Genomic DNA, 20,683 nt, shown 5'->3' on the forward strand with positions numbered 1-20,683 from the left:
AACGCAGAACAGCCTGGTGGCACACAGTAATGATCTCAGCACTTGAAACACAGAAGCCGGAGAATTTCCTATTGAGGCCAACCTCAGAGTCAAAGCAAGACTCTTTATTAAAAAAATATATATTTAAAATAATAGAGGGGCTGGAGAGATGGCTCAGAGGTTAAAAGCACTGACTACTCTTCCAGAGGTCCTGAGTTCAATTCCCAGCAACCACGTGGTGGCTCACAGTCATCTATAATGAGATCTGGTGCCCTCTTATGGCATGCAAGCATACATGGAAGGAATGTTGTGTACATAATAAATAAATAAAAATAAGTAAATAATAGAACATCACAGATATCAATGCAAAATTAAGCAAACAAATAAAAAGGAACTCTGACCTATTCTTGCAACCACTGTTCATAAAGCTAAGTTATTTGTTGTTGTTGTTGTTTTGTTTTTCCAGACAGGGTTTCAGAACTCTCTCTTCAGAAAGAGCAAGCCTGCAGGACTTGCAAGAACTACAATTCCCGGCAGCCCCTGCGGCGGCGCGACACGAGTTCGGTGTGTGCGCATTCGTGGAGTCCTGTGTCGTTCCCGCCAATTCTCGTGTCAGTCTAGTTCCTTCATGGAGCCGTTTGATCCTGCGGAGCTGCCGGAGCTACTCAAGCTATATTACCGAAGGCTCTTTCCCTACGCCCAGTACTATCGCTGGCTCAACTATGGAGGAGGTGATGGAGGCCGGGAGGGGATGGGTAGAGGGTCTGGGAGAGGTGTGTGAGGATGTTCTGGGCGGGATGTCCTTAAATGACAATATAAAGGGCCTCTCTGAGTGTTAGATGTGTCGGGTGTCTTCCTGCACCATCTCCATCCCGCCCCACCACCTCTAAGATACAAAAAGACAGATGGACATGACGGTCCAGTGGCCATACTGTGTTAGAAAAGAAAGAACAGGGCCAGCAACAAGCGGGCGTCTAGGTGTTAGCATGGAGGCATGGAGGTGTGACCTGCAAAAAGACACTTTCACAGCTGGGTCTGTTAGTGCCCGCCCGCCCCCGATGAAAGGCATTTCGTCTTTAAAATATTTACACCTCCTGCTTATTGTTCCCTAGCAAATGTGGAGTAGTACGTTCCTTCAAATTACAGGCTAGAGCCGGGCGGTGGTGGCGCACGCCTTTAATCCCAGCACTCGGGAGGCAGAGGCAGGCGGATCTCTGTGAGTTCGAGACCAGCCTGGTCTACAGAGCTAGTTCCAGGACAGGCTCCAAAGCCACAGAGAAACCCTGTCTCGAAAAACCAAAAAAAAAAAAAAAACCAAATTACAGGCTAGGTAGAACAGTGTTGGGCACAAGGGCACTCATGAAAAATATTCTAGAGGGCCCGGTGCCCACACCTGTAATCCTTACATTTGGGAAGCTGAGGCAGGTGAATTTTCCTGAGTTCCAAGGTCAGCCTGGGTTACATAGTAAACTTCAGGGCAGCCTAGTCTTTACAGTAAGACTCTGTCGTTTTAATATGTGTATCTTCCTGTTAGTTGAGGTTGTATAATGCCCTAAACCGAATAAAATGCCAAATTAAAATTGTTTTGCAGTGACAAAGAACTACTTTCAACACCGTGAATTTTCATTCACATTGAAGGATGATATTTATATTCGCTACCAGTCCTTCAACAACCAGAGCGATCTGGAAAAGGAGATGCAGAAGATGAATCCGTATAAGATTGATATCGGCGCTGTATATTCTCACAGAGTAAGGAGTCCTTTTTGTGTATGTTTCATAGGCTGCAGTGGGTTGGTGCCCCAGGTTTTGAAGGTAACGTTTTAGAGTTTGTTATAGTTGAAACACACTCATTTGGCGTGGCATGCATGGACCCTTGGGTTCCATAAACCAAGTGTGTTGGTGCATTTCCTGTAATCCCAGTGTAAAGGAAGCAGAGGCCAGAGGATCAGATATCCAAGGTCATCTCGGCTGCAGCGGAGTTGGAGACCAGTCTGAAATACATGAGACCGTGTCTTTAAAACAAAACAAAACAAAAAAATTCTTGCTGGAGTGGTGACACACTCTTTTAATCCCAGAGACAGGTGAATCTCTGAGTTTAAAACTAACCTCATCTACAGGGTGAGTGCCAGGACAGCAGGGCTGCAAGAGAAACCCTGTCTCTGAAAACAAACAAACCAAAAGCCTTTGATTTGATTGGCTAAAGGAGAAAAATAAAATCAAATCTATATTTTAAAACAGAAAGGCTGAGGGTGAGGAGATATCTCAATTGGTAAAACGCTTGAGGACCTGAGCTGAGAGTCCCCAGTACCCATGTCCTGCTGAGGCAGAGACAAGGGGATCCCTGGAGTTTGCTGGACAACCAGACTAGCACAATCAGGGAACTCGGGTTCAGGAAGAGACCTTGTCTCACTGAAGTGGAAAGAGGCTGAAGAAAACTCCCGACTTCAACCTCTGACAGACATACCTGCACCTGCAGACACAACACAATAAATATAGAAGTTTTTAATACGTTTCTCAGAAAAGGAGCTGGGATGTAGATTAGTCCTAGAGCATGTGTTGTGGGAGACCCTATGTTAGATCCTTAGATCCATGTTGCCCCAGGGGGTGGGAAACTAATGTTTATTCTTATTCTTTTTCTAATACATGAGACCTGAGAGCTCTTAGAATGTCCTGTCAATCCTTTCTTTCCCTAGTTCTGAAATTATACAACTGTATATGTACTTTTTATGGTCTTGGTCTATACTTTTTATTGTCGGTTCTGACAGCTATTGAATGGACTCAATATATTCAACGGTGGGGGAGCTACATTTTTTTCTAAGCATCCTGTCCTTTGTCTTTGAAAGATCTTATTTCTGGGGATTTCAATGGTAGTTTATTAAACTCTTTTATACTTACCTCCCTCCCCATTCATAATCTTCCTGCTTCTGCCTCCTGAGGTGCTGGGATTTACTAAAGCACCTAGCTAATGTTTTCACTGGAAAGTGGTTTGGATGAGCCACGTTCTTGGGACTCTGAGATGAGTTTCTCCAGGTCTGTCAGAATAACATCTCCACTAGCATAGAGGCCTTCCGTTTACACACTGACCTGTCCCTAGAGCCTAGAACAGTACCCAGCATGTCTGGTCAGACTTTCCTAAGAGGAATCTAGTCTCCTGCCTGGGCTGTCAGTGAAAAGCAACCAACGGGAGGAGAAAGGACTGTGTCTCTGGCTGAGGAGAAGGCTTTCGACCTGAGTTCAAACCTCCAGCATCCACGTCAAAGCTGGTTGTGTCTACACTCGGGGGACAGCAAAAGGATTAGAAATTCAAGGTTATGGGGCTGGAGAGATGGCTCAGCGATTAAGAGCACTGGCTGCTCTTCCAGAGGTCCTGAGTTCAATTCCCAGCGACCGCATGGTGGCTCACAGTGTTATCCATAATAGGATCTGATGCCCTCTTCTGGGAAGAAAAGAAAAGAAACTCAAGGTTATACCTGGTAGTGGTGGTGCACACCTTTAGTCCCAGCACTCGGGAGGCAGAGGCAAGCAGATCTCTGTGAGTTTGAGACCAGCCTGGTCTAGAGAACAAGTTCCAGGACAGGCTCCAAAGCTACAGAGAAACCCTGTCTCAAAAAACAAAAAAACAAAAATTAAGATTATCCTTGGCCACATAGGGAGTTCAAGGTCAGCCTGGGCTACTGAGACCCTGTCTCAAAACAGCAACGAAGACTCACTTGAGGAGATTTTTTTTTAATCAGTTGATGGGATCTAAAATAAGTATATATTTGTTATTTGTATGTATAGTAACAAAAATTTGTAAAGCACCCTGTAATAGGGATTATTTGTGTAAATTCTTCTTTATTAGAAACCTAAAATAACTTTATTAGTTCTTTTCCCGTTTTGGTTTTTTTTGTTTTGTTTTGAGACAGTTTCTCTGTACTCGCTCTGTAGACCAGGCTGGCCTCAAACTCACAGAAATCCACCTGCCTTTGCCTCCCAAGTGCTGGGATTAAAGATGTGCACCACCACCGCCCTATGCTTTATTATTTTTATCATGAAACATATTTATAGAGAATATATTAAACTTTATTCTAAACAAATAAAAAAATAAAGCTATCACTAATTCAGATTGTGTAAGATTTAAAGTACAAAGATTTAAAGCCCCATAGACTGGTATTAAGCAAGTTCTTTGACTCATTTTTCTATGTGAGTAGACATGAGCAATTCTGACAGAAACTGATGGGTATTTTGTATTTGTAGCCCAGTCAACACAATACGGTGAAGCTAGGAGCGTTCCAGGCTCAGGAGAAAGAACTGGTCTTTGACATTGACATGACAGACTACGATGACGTCAGGCGATGTTGCAGGTAAGCGCTTCCCTGGTGGGGTGGGGTGGGGTGGGTGATGTCCCTGGCAGTGAGTAATGATGGCTGTGTTCCAGTTCTGCAGACATATGTTCCAAGTGCTGGACTCTTATGACGATGGCCATGCGCATCATAGACCGAGCACTTAAGGGTACGTGGCCGTCCGGGTCTGCTTTCCTCAGCCTCTGTGTTTCGTTATCAGATCTCACACATTTCTAGTGTCTGCCCCTGAAACCTAAGAGGAAAAGGAAAGAGCGATTTGCAGTGAAGACAGCCGTGGAACAAGCCAGTGCACCTTCCCCCAGTACAGTCCACTGAGAGCAGTTCTGTGTGCTAGGTACACATGAAAAATGAAGGACAAAATCAAGACTCTTACCCAGACTGGTTTGAAACTTGATCTAGTGCCAAGGATGACCTTGAACTCCTGATCCTCCTGCTCCCCAACCCCGATTATGGTGCCCCTGAACTGATTCCCAGCAACTGTGTAGGTTGGCTCACAGCTGCTTCTAATTCTATTTTTAGGGATCCAATACCATCTTCTGGCCTCTGCAGGCACCATCGCACATATACACATATACACATAAATACTGTAAGTCAAGAAAGAAAGAAATCCTTGTCGGAAAGGTGAGGATGGGTAAAAAGAAAAAAATCGAGAGCTCAGGGCACAGCAAGCTCCGTGTAAGTCAGTATGATTAAAATGAGAAAGCAGTTGCTGTATGTCTTAGGGTTTCCATGGCTGTGTGGAGACACCATGACTACGGCAACTCTAGGGTTTCTCTGTAGCAGCCCTTGCTGTCCTGGAACTTGCTCTGTAGACCAGGCTGTCTTCGAACTCACAGAGATCCGCCTGCCTCTGCCTCCGATTGCTGGAATTAAGGATGTGCACGGCCACCACCCAGCGACCAGATCAGCTCTCATACAGGAAAACATTTAACTGGGGTGGCTCACTACAGTTCAGAGGTTCCGCCCATCATCATCATGGTGGAACATGGCAGCATTCAGGCAGATATGGAACTGAGAGTCCTACCTTTTGCAGGCAATACTGGCCATGACTTGGCATATATGAGACCTCAAAGCCTACCTCCAGAGCAACTTCCTGCAACAAGGCCACACCTCCTAATAGTGCCACTCCCTTAGGGGGCCATTTTCTGTCAGACCACCACACTGCAAGCATGAGCACCTGAGTTTGGATTTCCAGCACCTCTGTAAAAACCAAGCATGGTAGCACACACCTGTGACCACAGCACAGGGAAGTAGAAACAGATTCCAGAGGCTTGCCCAACCAACCCGTCTAGCTGAATCAGCGAGCCCCAGATTCAGTGAGAGACCTCAAAAAATAAGGTGGACAAGAATAGGACACATCCAGTGTCAGCCTCTGAATTTTCCACATGTATGCACAGGCATGCACACCTATATATTACATAGATACAAATTCAAAAACAAAATATAAGGAAGCCGAATCTGTTGGTAGAGGTGAGGGATCAGGAGTTCAAGATCATCCTTGGAGATACAGCAAGTTTAAAACCAGCCTGGGTAACATAAACTTTGTCTCAAAATAGGAGAGTACTTGTGGAAAACATGAGAAATGAGAAAGTTAAAGCTAGGTTATAAAATGTCTTCAAACCTATTCTGTCCCTCTGCAGAGGACTTTGGGTTTAAGCACCGCCTCTGGGTGTACTCAGGAAGGAGAGGTGTTCATTGTTGGGTCTGTGATGAGTCCGTTAGAAAGCTGTCCTCTGCTGTGCGTTCTGGGATAGTAGAGTACTTGAGTCTTGTAAAGGTAAGCTTCTCTCTCTTTTTAAAAGATTTATTTATTTACTATGTATACAGTGTTCTGCCTGCATGTGTGCCTGCAGGCCAGAAGAGGGCACCAGATCTCATTACAGATGGTTGTGAGCCACCCAGTGGTTTGCTGGAAACTGAACTCAGGTCCTCTGGAAAGATAGTTTCCACATCTTTAGTAGATATTACCAAGCCTGGAACTTTTAATGACACAGAAAATTATCTTTTAGAGCATTCATGTTTTAGACTAAGTGATCTTAACAGTGGTCATTTAAAATCATAGTAACTACTTTTTGAAAGATACTACACACACATTCACACAGATACACGTCAAAACACACATATGCTCGCACATACACATACCCAGGCATACACACACATGGCATATGACATGCACACACGTACATATACATGCACATGACATGCACACATACACTCACACACACGCAGACATAAGGCTCAGGTAACATTGCAGGAGAGAAGATGGAAGGAATGAGCCAGAGGATGGGAGACGTGCGGCAGAGATGTGTTCTGGACGAGACGGCCACTGCACAGATGTGGACTCACCACTGCCGTCCGTCTGCCCGTGCTCTACATGTGATGGGGCTGTCAGACACAGTTCATTTGTCAGGGATGAAGGAAGGGGCCCTGAAGCCCCACCCCTGCCTGTGGGACTAGTGGGGTGGGCATGTCATTCTCATCAGTAGTGTAGTCACTAATAAGTTGCCCTAGCTCTAGGAAATGACCTCTCATCCACACTGGGGCAAGAAACTTTAAACCCATCCACACAGATGGCCTGAAAATGAGAAGAAGGCCTGTTGGGAAGAGGGTTGGGGGGGGGGTAAAAATAGTTCAAATCCATCATATAAATATGTGAAACTCAATAGATAAATTATTTATATTTTAAAAATGTAGATGGCATCTTACACCCATAATTCTAGCACCAAGGGCTGAAGGGAGCAGGAGGCTGTGAGCTCCAGGCCAGCCTGGGCTGTAGAGTGAGACCCTGCTTCCAATAACAAACGATGCTAAATATTTTCTTTTTATGTGCATTGGTACAAAGGTGTTAGATCCCCTGCAATTGGATCTTAAGACAGTTGTGAGCTGCCATGTGGTGCTGGGAATTGAACCCGGGTCCTCTGGAAGAGCAGTCAGTACTCTTAACCACTGAACCATCTCTCCAGCCCCGATGCTAAATGTTTTGGTGCTCAGTGCTGTGGGATAATGTCTTTGTACACTATAAAGATTTGTCACTCACACTGGTTTAATAAAACACTCACTGGCCAATAGCTAGGCAGGAAGTATAGATGGGGCAACCAGACTAAGAATTCTGGGAAGAGGAAAAACAGAGATGCAGTCACCAGCCAGACACAGAGGAAACAAGACAAGAATGCCTTACTGAGAAGAGGTACAAAACCACGTGTCTAAACATAGATAAGAATTATGGGTTAAGTTGTAAGAGGTAGTTGTAATAAGTCTGGACACTGGGCCAAACAGTTTATAGTTAATATAAGCCTCTGTGTTTATGTGGGAATGAATGACTGTGGGACCAGGTGGGACAGAAATTTTCCATCAACAGCTAAGGATCCTCCTTTGTAGCAAAAGGAAAATTCATTTGCTTCTCTAGTTAATTTTATCCAATAAAGTTAACAGAAAGTCAGGGGTATTGAGATTCTGGGCTGGAGAGATGGCTCGGTGGTTAGAAGAACTTCCTAGTCTTGCAGAGGACCCTGATTCAGTTTCCCGCACCCACGTGGTAGCTCACAACCACCTGTAACTCCAGTTCCCAGGATCTGACTCCATCTTATGGGCTTTACAGCTACAACACTCTTGTAATACACATACATATACTCAGATATACATATATTCAAAAATTAAATATTTTTTTAATACTGAAACAATATCCAAGCTCCTATACTTCCAAATTTAGCCACTATCTATAGCTTTAACTGGAATAGTAGAACATATTAAAGATGTTTTAATAATTTTATTTATGCTTTATAATATACATAAATAAAGGTCTTTTTTGGTGGTTTTTTCAGGGTGGTCAAGACGTTAAGAAGAAGGTTCACCTAAGTGAAAGACTTCACCTTCACCCTTTTGTCAGGTCTGTTGGGCTTCTCTGGTTTGCTGCGGTGCTTGTAGAGGTCTCTTGCTGTCAGTTTTCACCTCCGAGGAGCATGCTTAGTAACAGTTGCAGTTGTCAGGGTCCTATTTGATGTCACGCTATTCCAGTGTGTTCTATGGTTCTCCGTGACCTTCACGACTTCATGAGAAATGTGACAGTATCTCCGTTGAAATCACATGGCCTGCTTGCCATCACACAAGTAATGTTGACATCTAGCAAGCAGGCCCGAGTCTACCTACCTCTATAGCCCATGTTTTCTCTACACCTGTTCTGCCCTGTGATCCTGATTAAATGGTGAAGGCACCACTTCCTTATGGAAATGATGTGGAGGGCTGGACCTTCTCCTTGAGCGAGCTGTGGCAGAGACAAACAGGACGTGAAGGATATTTGTAAACCCCAAGCATTATGCAGTTGTTGCTATTTTTTATTTTGTTTTGAGAGGGTTACTATAGACCAGGCTGGCCTCTGCCTCCTGAGTGCTGGGATTAAAGGTGTGTGCCACCATGCTAGGCAGCTGTTGTGATTGTAAAGCAGGAAACTAGATCCTACATGTAATACTGATATGTTGTCCTACGTGCAATACTTGTCCTACATGCAATACTAATAGGTTGTCCTGAGTTGGTTATTTATACCAGTGTTACATGTTCTATGTTAGTAACCTTATAGATTGTAGGATTTAAGAAGTAATCATTTAGGCCAGGCATGATGGCACACACCTTTAATCCCAGCACCAGGAGGCAGAAGCAGTCGGTCTCTATAGAGGCCTGCCTGGTCTCCAGAGGAGTTCCAAGTGATCCAGAGTTACACAGTGAAATGCTGTCTCAAAATTAAAAATAAATAAATAAAATTAAAAGAAGCAAACCTTTTCTTAATACTTACCTATCCTGTACATGCTAGGTAATTTCCCTTTTAAGTGTCTAGTTTTAACTCCACTAACAAAAAGGTCTCATTGCTTTTATCTAGTTCTAGGAATTTGGGAAGCGTAAACAGTGACCTCACCCAGTAGGAGAGTGTCTGCATGTCCTGTGTGTTACTAATACTGTTACTGTTATTCCTTTAGGAGATCAATAAACATAATTCGGAAATACTTTGAAGAATATGCCTTAGTTGGCCAAGATATTCTTGAAAATAAAGAAAACTGGGAGAAGATTTTAGCCCTTGTTCCCGAGAATATCCTTTCCTGTGGTCACTGCGTGAGGCAGTCATGTCGGTCTGTGACATTATAGATGGTACTGCTTGTGTGGTCTCCTACGTTCCTGCAACTTTCATCTTTTGTTTCCTGCTTGGCTACAGTAAGAAATGAGACCATTTTGTAAAATTTTCTCCTTTCATAAGTTGTTCCAAGAATTAATGGTTAAAGAAGGGGGAGTCATTTAGTCTGGGAAAACTTTATTATAATGCCTTTTAATTATTTTGGCATCTTTCTGTCATTTTACTATGATATTTTTATAAGGGACTTGTTTGTTTAATTTTTTTTTTCCAAGACAGGGTTTTTCATTGTAGCTTTTGGCTGTCCTGAAACTTGCTCTGTAGACCAGGCTGGCCTGGAACTCAGAGATCTACCTGCCTCTGCATCCCTAGTGCTGGGATTAAAGGCGTACGCCACCACTTCCCGGCTCTAAGGGAATTTTTTTTACTGCTGTAAGTGCCTGTCATTTTTGTTTTCGGAATCATTAAATAGTTCCTAAGTGTGGGAAGCTCCAGCATCCCTGTAATGATACATACTACAGACTGACATACTCAGGTATCCCACATCAGTGTGTTCCTTAATGATGCGTCACCAATTCATGATGAGCTTCAGAAGGGCTTTCAAAGGCTTCACAGTTCATCTCAGCGCTGGGAGTATCTGAAGAAAGTGGTCAACACATCCCAGGTATTGAAATCTGTACTTCCCAATATCATAATACAATTCCTGATTAAGTTATGATTGTTTTTGCTTGGTCATTTAAAGATGGCTGAAGAAGATCTTTCTTTCTAGAATATGAAGAATGATAAGTGTGGTCCCTGGCTGGAGTGGGAGATTATGCTCCAGTACTGTTTCCCACGCCTGGATATCAACGTGAGCAAAGGAATCAACCATTTACTGAAGAGCCCGTTTAGCGTTCATCCTAAAACAGGTACAGTGCGAGGAAAGTAAGAAAAACTAAAAGAAAAGGTTTTCTCTTGAGACAGGGTCTCACTATGTAGAACTGGCTGGCCTGGAACTCACTGTGTAGACCAGGCTTCCCTCACAGAGCTCTGCCTGCCTCTGCCTCTGAGTGCTGGAATTAAAGGCATGTTGCGCCATGCCTGGCTTGTTATCTTTGGTATTAGCAAGGATGTCATTAGTTGTGAATAATATATATCAACTTGTTTGACCTTGCCCGTTAAGTAGCCACCAGGTGAATTGCTACTATATAAAGGTTTCAGGGCTGGGGGTGTGAGGCTCAGTTTACAAAGTGCTTGCCTGGCATGCACAGAAGCCCTGGGTTCCATCCCCAGCAACCATAAGCTATGTGTGATGTCACAAGCCTGGAATCTCACTAATCAGGAGGTGGACGCAGGAGAATCAGAAGTTTGAAGTCATCGTCAGCAACATGGAGATTGAGAGGCAATATGAGAGCCTTGTCTCAAGAAAGACAAAAAGAAGAAAACCTATTAGGAGAAATAAACTGAAGCCAAGTACAAAGTTATTATACACCTGTAATTTCAGCACTCAGGATGTAGGAGCGAGAGGGGAGCAGGAGGATCAGAGCCATCCTCCGCTACACAGATTGTTCCAGGCTAGCCCAGGTACTCCATAATGAGATCCCGTTTCAAAAGAAATCATTATATTTTCAGCCCTTAGTTGTGACTTTTATGTATTGTCCCAAGTGTAGATTGTTTTGTGGGGTTTGTTTGTTTTTCCAGACAGGGTTTCTCTGTGTAGCCCTGGCTGTCCTGGAGACCAGGCTGGCCTTGAACTAAGTGTAGATTTATAAAGTAATGCCATCAAAAGTCATCTGTCACTTAGCAACAGAAATACCTTTAGAGAAATATCACTTTATATTGTGCAGACATCACAGTATATTTTATACAAACTAAGCTGGACAGTATCTTATAATATCACCATTGTATGCAGCCCATTCATTGACCAAAATAGCATCTAGGCACATGATTATATATTTCCAAAATGCTCCATAAAGATGTCCAGTGTTCTGTTCTTCCAGAAGACATGAATTCAAATCCTACAGCCATATCAGGTAACTCAACTGCCTAAACTTCAGCTCCAAGGGGATCTGATACCTCTGGCCTCTGCAGGCACCTGTACACGTGTACATAGAACACACACATATAGTTAAAAATAATAAAAATAAATTTAAGATATCCAATGTAGTCAAGTGTGGTGGTAAATACCTGTAGTCTCAGCACTTAGGGGATTCATAAATTCAAGACCAACCTGGGCTACATAGTGAGAACTTGTCCCCAAACAACCTGAGCATGATGGCTCATGTATATCATCCATCCCAGTACTCAGGCAGAGACAGAAAGACTCACAAGTTCAAAGCCAGCCTGGTCTACATAGTAGTGAGTTCAAGGATAGCTAGAGCTGTCTCCAAAAACGTGGAAAAAAAAATGTGTGTGTGTATGTTCATGTGCATGTGAAGGATTGAACCTAGGACCTCATGTGCATGCATGTACCTCAAACACTACCACTAAACTGTCACCCCAGCACTTTGTAAAAATTTAACCAAAAATAATTCAGAGACATAGCAGCCCACCATCATGTCTTTATAACTTCTGGCTCTTACAGGTCGTGTTTCTGTGCCAATTGATTTTCAGAAAGTGGACCAGTTTGATCCATTTGCTGTTCCAACCATAAGGTATGTTCCAGATCATGGATCATTCCTCATTTGTGACTATTCTTCTGGGCTTTAAATAGATTATCCTAGATCCCTGAATGGAGAAGTAGCTTTACGGGGTGACAGATTTGGAGGTGTTTAGTACTAGGGATTATATGGTAATACTTTAGGAGGGCCATGCATGTTTTTAGCTGTTTTGTGGGGAAAAGCATTTTAAGGTCAAATAAGCCTATGAGGGCTAAGGGGGATAAATAGCTCAGTAGTAAGTGTACTGGGCTCAAAACACAGCATCAAAAATAATAAGTTTGGGGAACGCCAATTCAAGCAACTAGAAGTTTTAGGCAGAGCTTCGGAAGAGGGCTCCTCGAATGACGCTCAAGCATTAAGACCTGGGTTGAGCCGGGTGGTGGTGGCGCACACCTTTAATCCCAGCACTTGGGAGGCAGAGGTAGGCAGGTCTCTGTGAGTTCGAGGCCATCCTGGTCTACAAGAGCTAGCTCCAGGACAGCTAGGGCTATTACACAGAGAAACCCTGTCTCAAAAAAAAAAAAAAAAAGACCTGGGTTGAAATCCCTAGACCCTACTTAGAGCCAGGCACAGTAACATGTAGCTGTGACCTCCGTGTGTTTGTGGTGACATGAGAGTGAGAAACAGGAACATCCCCAGAAGCTCACAGGCCAGTTAGCCCAAAACACACAGCAGAAAACAAGAGACAGGACCCGTCTCAATTAAGGTCGCAGGTGAGGGCAGCACCCGAGCTTCTGCTTCCATGGGTACTGTAGCTCACATATACATATGCAAACATGAAAGTTTTAGCCTAGAGATGTACACAGGTGTGGCTCACTGACAGAGCACTTGCCAAGCATATTGCATATGCAAGGCACTGGGTTAGATCCCCAGCACCATGTTCAGAAGATCTTGCCAGCCGTGGTGGCACATACCATCAATCCAGAGGTAGAAGGATGACAGTTCTAGGAGCAGCTGTTGTGGTTTACACCTGATATCTCTGACCTCAGGAAGTTCAGGGTCATCCTTGGCTATATAACAGGTTTGAGGCCACCCTGCAATACTTGAGACTCTCAAAATTAAAAAAAAAAGTTCCAGGTCACCTAGAGCTACACATTGAAACCCTGTCTCAGAGCACCAAGGGTTCGCTGAGTGTTGGAGCACTTGCCTGAGCACAATATCCATCACTGCAAACATATTTGTGTGTTTCCCAGCCTTAATATACTAATCTGCTCGAAGAACTCTAAGACGAGATTGTACTGCCCGAGACTTAGCTGACAGGTTGTTTGTTGTTATACCAGAAGTGGTGCTCACGGCCTTACATACTAAGATAGTCGCTCCACCACTAAGCTACACCCCAGGCACATGTTTTTCTCACAGAAGTTCCATGGGTGATTGAGTCTAGAAACCAACTTAAAATTCTCTTATTCTATTGCTTGTAGCACCATCTGCCGAGAATTGGATGTGGTTTCCAGTAATGAGAAGGACAGAGAGGAACATGGAGGCGAATCTGAAAGCAAACCTAGAATCAGAGGTAAGCAGATGTGGGTCGTTTGTCCTGAGCCAGCTCAGTGGTAACGCTGTTCCAGCGCTGCCCTTCTCTTGTGGGGTGCGTCCCTGCTTAGATAGATTCCTAAGGACTTTGTTCTCTGGTGTTGGGGTTGTTTTGAATGGGATATTTTCCCTAATTTCTTTCTCTGAGAATACACTATTGGTTTATATGAAGCCTGCAAGTTTCCTAGTATATTTTATGGAGTCTTTAAAGTATTGTGTCATCCCCGGGTGGTGGTGGCTTTAATCCCAGCGCTCGGAAGGCAGAGACAGGTAGATCTCTGAATTCTAAGCCAGTCTGGTCTACAAGAGCTAGTTCCAAGACAGATTCCAAAACTACAGAGAACTCCTGTCTTAAAAAAACAACAAACAAAAAAAGAATTGCGTTATCTGCAAATATAGATATTATGACTTCCTCCTTTCCCATGTTTATTCTTTTTTGTTCTGTTTTCTGTAACTGCTATAGCAGACTTTGAGCTCAGATAAAGGGTAGGGGTGGGGGAGGTGCTGGAGAGATATCCCAGCAATTAAGAGCACTTGATGCTCTTGCAGAGGACCCAGGTTCAGTTTCCAGGCCCATATTAATAACAGCTGGCTGTAACACAAGTCCCAGGAGGTCCACTGCCCTTTTCTGGCTCCCATAGGCACTGCGTGCATGTGGTGCACAGACATACATTCAGATACTAATACACACAAAATAAAAATAAAACCTAAAAAGCTATAAAATAAAAAAAGAGGGAAGGCTGGACATCCTTGTCTTGTTCTTGATTTTTGAGGAAATGGTCTTGGTCTGTCCCCATTTACTGTAATATTGACTGTAGGTTTGTTGTATATGGCCTTTATCATTTTCAGGTATGTACCAACTATTCCTAAAGTCTCCAGAACTTTTATCCTGAAGGAATGTTGAACTTTCTTAGATGCCTTTTTGGCATTAATTAATTATTAATAGAAATGCTTGTGTGGTTTCTGTCTTAAGTTTATTTATATGATGTATTACATTTATTGATTTTGTGTGTGTGTGTGTGTGTGTGTATATATATATATATATATTGAATCAACTTTGCCTCTCTGGCATGAAGCCTATTTGTTCATAGTGTATAATCTTAAAGTGTTCTTAAATCCAGTTCACAAGTAGAGGATTCTTACAGCTATGCTCACCAAAGAAATTTGTTTGTAGTTTCTTTTTTGTTGTGTATTTTCCTGGTTTTGCTACCAGGATATTGGCTTTGGTAGTGTTCTTTTGTTTTCTGCTTGTAGAACAAGGTTCTTAAAAGTTGGTGAGATCTTCCTTAAAAGCTGGAAAGGTCAGGCAAGGTGGCACATACATTTAATGCCAGCACTTAGGTAGCAGAGGCAAGAGAGTCTCTGAGACTTCTAGGCGAGTCTGGTCTACAACAGAGTTCCAGCACAGCCAGGGCGACAGTGTGAGACCCTGTCTCAAAGAAAAGAAAACAAAACAATTCAGCAGTGACTGTCCAGTCCTGGATGGGGGGGGGGTGTCTCTGTTTCCCTGGAATCTGTTGGAATGACACCTGTACTTTTCTAACTTGGGTCATTCATATCTCCTCTATTTCTTTTTATCATAGTAGCTAAGTTTGTCAATCTTACTACTTTGTTTTTGAAAAACAAAGAACCAACTCTGGTTGGTTGTTTTTAAAATATTCGTGCTTGGCCGGGTGGTGGAGGCGCACGCCTTTAATTCCCACCAGCACATGGGAGGCAGAGGCAGGTGGATCTCTGTGAGTTCGAGGCCAGCCTGGTCTACAGAGTGAGTTCCAGGACAACTAGGACTGTTACACAGAGAAATCCTATCGGGGAGTGGGGGATGAATTTCATGCTCTGCCAGTGTGCTAGTTCTAATGTGCATGCTTTATAATTTAGATTATAAGAAGACCAGTCTAGCACCGTACGTGAAAGTATTTGAACAGTTTCTTGAAAACCTGGATAAGTCCCGGAAAGGCGAACTTCTCAAGAAGAGCGGTAAGATGGCGCTCCCCTTGTGCTTAGCAGGATCTTCTAAATTTGATAATTTACAGCTCCCAGCAAATGAGCAACTTTCTAGTCTTTGTAAAACTAACCTTTGTCTAATCTAGTTTTTCTAAAAATAACAATTTATTGTAACTTTAGTGGGTTCTTGTTTTTTAGTTGTTGTTTTTACATTTATTTGTTTATTAAATTTGATAGTTTACAGCTCCCAGCAAATGAACAACTTTCTAGGTTATAGGCCTGTACCTGAGTTGAATCAAGAAACTTTTATTTATCAAAAACAAACAAACAACTAAGGATTTGCAGGGCAGTTAGCAGGTAAAGTTGCTTGCTGCCAGGCCTGACAACCTGAGTTCAATCCCCTGGGACCATACCGGTAGAAAGACAGAAGTAACTCTCGCAGATCATCATCTGGTCAATTACAGTGCACTGTGTGCTTGCTTACACACACGCACACAAACACAGGAACACATGCGCACACACCTCCCTAAATAAACAGATGTAAGAGTATGGGCCAGAGTAGGAACAGGAAAATAGTAAAGATTTTCATGGAAAAAATGCCTTGATTTGTACTCTGACTAAAAGCAGATCTGGGCTGGTGATGCAGCTCTGTTAGTAGAGCCATGGCCTAGCATGAATGGAACCCTGTGTTCAGTGCCCAGCACCACATACACCTATGCACTGGTCATCCAATGCACACCTGTAATACTAGCACTTCAGATGAAATAATAAAGGAAAAAGAAAGAATTGGAAAGGGGAGGGAACTGTCTCGGTTTCAGGGCGATCAAATGGTAAATACTGGCGGGAACTGATGAGACCCTAATAGGTGTTATCACTGAAAGGAGGTACAGAGAGCACAGCCATGCCAAGTGAAGAGTTCTCTGGCTAGGAAAGACCTCATAATGTGTAAATTCAAGGAAAAAAAATCAGTGAACATGATTTTGGGTTTCTTTGTTTGTTTCAAGACAGGGTTTCTATGTGGCCCTGTAGACCAGGCTGGCCTTAAACTCAGGCCTGCCTCTGCCATCTGAGTGCTGGGATTAAAGGCATGAGGTACCACCACCCAGCTGAACATGTTTTTAAATAAGTAAAATGTTTTATTTACAGTGTATTTCTCTTACGGAGATTATTTTCTTTAGAGAACATTTAAAAGTGAACCTTTACCTTTTTTTTTTTTTTTTTAAATATTTATTTATTATGTATACAATATTCTGTCTGTGTTTATGCCTGCAGGCCAGAAGAGGGCATTACAGATGGTTGTGAGCCACCTTGTGGTTGCTGGGAATTGAACTCAGGACCTTTGGAAGAGCAGGCAATGCTCTTAACCTCTGAGCCATCTCTCCAGCCCCGAACCTTTACCTTTTTAAAAAAGAAAAAGGCCGGGTGGTGGTGGTACACAAAAAAAAAAAATTTAATTCGAAACCTATGTATGTTTTATTCACTTCCTGCAAAATATTTGTCTTGCCAGTAACAAAACTGGAAAATTCTTTTTCTTCATGAATTTTCCTCTTAGAAAAATTCTTATGATGTTACAGAGTGAACAATTTTCAAGAGATTGACGGATACCCTAGAAAGCAACAGCATTATTATAGAAATATTATCACCACTCCCACATTTTTGCTTGTTTGTTTGTCTTGAAACAGGGTTTCACTGTGTAGGCCTGGCTGTCCTGCAACTCACTCTGTAGACCAGGCTGGCCTTGGACTCAGGGATCCGCTTACCTCTGCCTCAGCCTCCTGAGTGCTGGGATTAAAGGCATGAGTCACCACTGCCCAGCCCCGCTTCATTTTTTTAATTTAATTTGTTTTGAATTCCAAAGTGCCTAAGAAAAAGTTTTGCTCATAGTGAACACTCTTCTATCTTTACTGAATGAACTTGAATGAACTTAAAGCCTCATCATTGCTGGTATTCCAAGTAGCCATACCAAGTCCTTCGATTTCTTTTTATTGTAAGTGTGTGTGTGTGTGTGTGTGTGTGTTTGCATGCACAGTGTGCACAGAATGTGAGTGGAAATCAGAAGACAACTTGTGGTAGTTAGTTCTCTCCTTCACCCATGCCGGTCCTGGGGATTGAACTCAGGTTTTCAGACTTGGTAGTAAGTGCCCATACCCACTGAGCCATTGCCAGCCAAGTCCTTTGTATTCCCATTCTGTACTGGATCAGCCTATAATGTGGGGCTTCAACAAATGTAAAACAATCTTTATATATGGTGTGAATTTAATAAAAGCATTAAACTAATCAGAATAGGGTTTTATTTTCCTTTACTAATTTTCACTTAAAAACATATTTTCAGTTTTTAAATTTTGTTTTCTATTTTGTTTTAGATTTACAAAAAGATTTCTGAAGAAAACAACTTCTATCAAACCAATGCCTTCCACCTTTAACCATGGACCAAATATTTTAAGAATCATTTAATAAATATGGCAGAATCATCTATGTGCCTTAATCCTTAAAGCAAAGCAGAGTGTCCTTCCTCTGGTAACTAAACCAATCAGTTTCCAAAGATAAGAGTTAGATGAACAGTACTAGGACCTAACAGAATGTTCTTTTTCAAGTAATTTCAATTTTAGCTTCTTTCCCCCTCAAAACTGGATAAGTTTTCCACAAAGAGGCATCTTTAAAATGTAACCAATTTAGACCCAGGCATGGTGGAGTATGCTTTTAATTTTTTTTTTGTTTTGTTTTGTTTTGTTTTGTTTTGTTTTTCGAGACAGGGTTTCGCTGTGGTTTTGGAGCCTGTCCTGGAACTAGCTCTTGTAGACCAGGCTGGTCTCGAACTCCCAGAGATCCTGGAGTATGCTTTTAATCCCAGCACTCAGGAGGCAGAAGCAGGTGGATCTTTAAGTTTGAGTCTAGCCTGGTCTACAAAGCTAGTTCCAGGACAGCCAGAGTTGTTACATGGAGAAACTCTGAGAAGCCCTGTCTTGCAAAACCAAGGGGGAAATAAAGTAGCTAACTTAATCCAAACAGAAACTATTGCAGGGGTGAGGACATAATGGGCATGCCATTCACCCAGCATGCAGAGGCAGAGCAGGTAGGACTCTGTTTCAGGGAGCCTGGTCTATGGATCAGGTTCTAGGCCAGCAGAGCTCAAGAGTTATGGTGGTCCACACCTTTAGTCCCAGCACTCCTTAGAAGCAGGAGGATCTCTGTGAATTCAAGGACAGCCTGGTCTACAAAGTAAGCTCCAGGACAGCCAAGCTACACAGAGAAATGCTGTCTCAAAAGAAAAAAAAGAATTACGTTGTGAGACCCTGTCTCGACTAAATAAATAAATTTTATGTGTGTGTTATATATTATTGTATATATTTATTGTATACTATATATAGTATGTATTATATGTAATACATATGTGTTGTATGTATAGTATGTGTGCATATATATATACATATATGTGTGATTTCAGAATTTCCTAGTCCTTGTAAAGTCTACTACCTCCATTAATCCTGATTTACTCATCCTAATTCTCAATACAGGTTTCTTTATCTCGGTGTTATTAGGGTGGGTATTTCACCTGCAGGTATGTCTGTGCACTACGTGCATATAATGACCTCAGAGCCCAGAAGAGTTAGAGTTCCCCCAGGAGTTGGGAGTTACAGACAGAAGTGCTTGTAGGTGCTTCCCATTAAACCCGGCCCTCTGAAACAGCATTTAGTGCTCTTATCTGCTGAGTCGGGTATCCAGCCCAGATTTTATTATTTTATTTACTTACTTGTATATGTGCTCTTATACTTGTGGTGTCTGTTCTCTTCCACCTTTTGACGGGTTTCATGGCTGGATCTCTCTCCAGTCACCAGACATGCACAGTGAGCTCCTGTGCCAGATGGAGCATCTGGCCAGCCCAGTTTAAATTACCTTTCAGAACATTTAAATGTCGCAACGCTTCCTATAAAACGGAGCCAGTTAAATCAAGTAAGTGTTAAACTAGGCAGATATGGTGGTGCATAGCTGTAAGTCCAACACTGGGAGGACTGCGGCAAGTTCGAGGCTAGCTTGGGCATACAGAGATCCTGCTTTTAAAACAGGCAAAAACCCTTCAGGTGACATAAGTAATCCAGGTTCAGATTTGTTGATCCTTTAAGTGTAGAACTAAGAGATGGTGTGTAAATCAGCAACTATTTCTTTAACAAAATATTAGTTTTACTGTATATTCTATTTCCAAAGAGTGCGTGTGAGGTTTTGTTTTGAGACAGGCTGTCGATATCTCGCCCAGGCCGATTCTAAATTTGCCAGATTCAGAGGCAAGTGCATCTCTATGAGTTCGAGGTCAGCCTGATCTACACAGTAAAACCATGTCTCAAAAGCACTTGGAATTGAAGGCTTGGTAGCCCATGCCATTAAATTACAGCACTCAGGAAGCAGAGGCAGGTGATTCCTAGGTGAGTTCGAACCCAGCCAAGGCTACATAAAGAGGCCTTGTCTCAAAACAAAAAGCCTCGCACACGATTCTGTGTTGCTGTTTTGCTGCGGGTGGCTTAGACCCTTCAACCCTTCTTCCACCTCTCAAATGCTGGTTTGCAGGTTCGCAGGCTTATACCACCGTTTCCGATTTTTACGTGGAGCTGGGACTTCTTGTACACTAGTCACTCTACCAACCAAGCTACATTCCTACGCTGACTCTAAAATGGGTGAGTTTTAGAATATCTGAGAAGTGCCCACAATAAAAGGCCAAGCGAATTGTGTTTAAGCTCTGTGTGTATCCCTGGCTGTCCTTGAACTCACGGAGATCCGCCTGCCTCTACCTCCCGAGTGCTGAGTTAAAGCGGTTTTCCCGGAGAGAACCCGGCTTTCGCTGCCCTAAATCGTCTATCCCAAAATTAAAACGATCTGATGGTTAAAGCCGCCTCTCTCCAACGCGCGGACACGGGCTGTAAATTCGCGTCCCGTTCTAGAGAAGGGCAACTGTAGGGACGCCGTTTTAGACAGCTGTCGCGACTCCGCGACTGGACTCCGGGCGCGTCCCTCGGGGTCAAGGCCACGGCGGGGCGGCTCCGGCCAGGCCCGCGCGTCCTCTACGGAATTCATCGCCTTATTTAGGCGGCGTCACCACCACACCAGGCGAACAGCTGCTCGGGCCGCCGGAGGAAGTG

General features: G+C 43.1%; 1 protein-coding gene across 1 annotated transcript; it reads left to right on the forward strand.

Annotated features, from left to right (window-relative positions):
• The first annotated feature begins 573 nt into the window (after nucleotides 1–573).
• On the forward strand, nucleotides 574–18,027 carry Prim1 (DNA primase subunit 1). The gene is made up of 13 exons (XM_075954733.1): nucleotides 574–710; nucleotides 1,571–1,728; nucleotides 4,216–4,322; nucleotides 4,397–4,470; nucleotides 5,963–6,099; nucleotides 8,144–8,208; nucleotides 9,290–9,399; nucleotides 10,011–10,102; nucleotides 10,208–10,346; nucleotides 12,002–12,071; nucleotides 13,499–13,590; nucleotides 15,489–15,587; nucleotides 17,918–18,027. The coding sequence occupies exons 1-13, from the start codon at nucleotides 608–610 to the stop codon at nucleotides 17,935–17,937; spliced, it is 1,266 nt and encodes a 421-aa protein (XP_075810848.1). The 5' UTR covers nucleotides 574–607; the 3' UTR covers nucleotides 17,938–18,027.
• The last annotated feature ends 2,656 nt before the right edge of the window (nucleotides 18,028–20,683 follow it).

Source organism: Microtus pennsylvanicus, chromosome 20, assembly GCF_037038515.1.
Source record: "Microtus pennsylvanicus isolate mMicPen1 chromosome 20, mMicPen1.hap1, whole genome shotgun sequence".
Classification (NCBI taxonomy): Eukaryota; Metazoa; Chordata; class Mammalia; order Rodentia; family Cricetidae; genus Microtus; species Microtus pennsylvanicus.

Excerpts from the sequence above, each read along its gene's own strand:
- Prim1 (XM_075954733.1), top strand. The coding sequence starts at position 608 with ATGGAGCCGTTTGATCCTGCGGAGCTGCCGGAGCTACTCAAGCTATAT. Across the intron at positions 8,209-9,289 it reads CACCTTCACCCTTTTGTCAG|GAGATCAATAAACATAATTC; the intron begins GTCTGTTGGGCT and ends TTATTCCTTTAG. Across the intron at positions 15,588-17,917 it reads CGAACTTCTCAAGAAGAGCG|ATTTACAAAAAGATTTCTGA; the intron begins GTAAGATGGCGC and ends ATTTTGTTTTAG.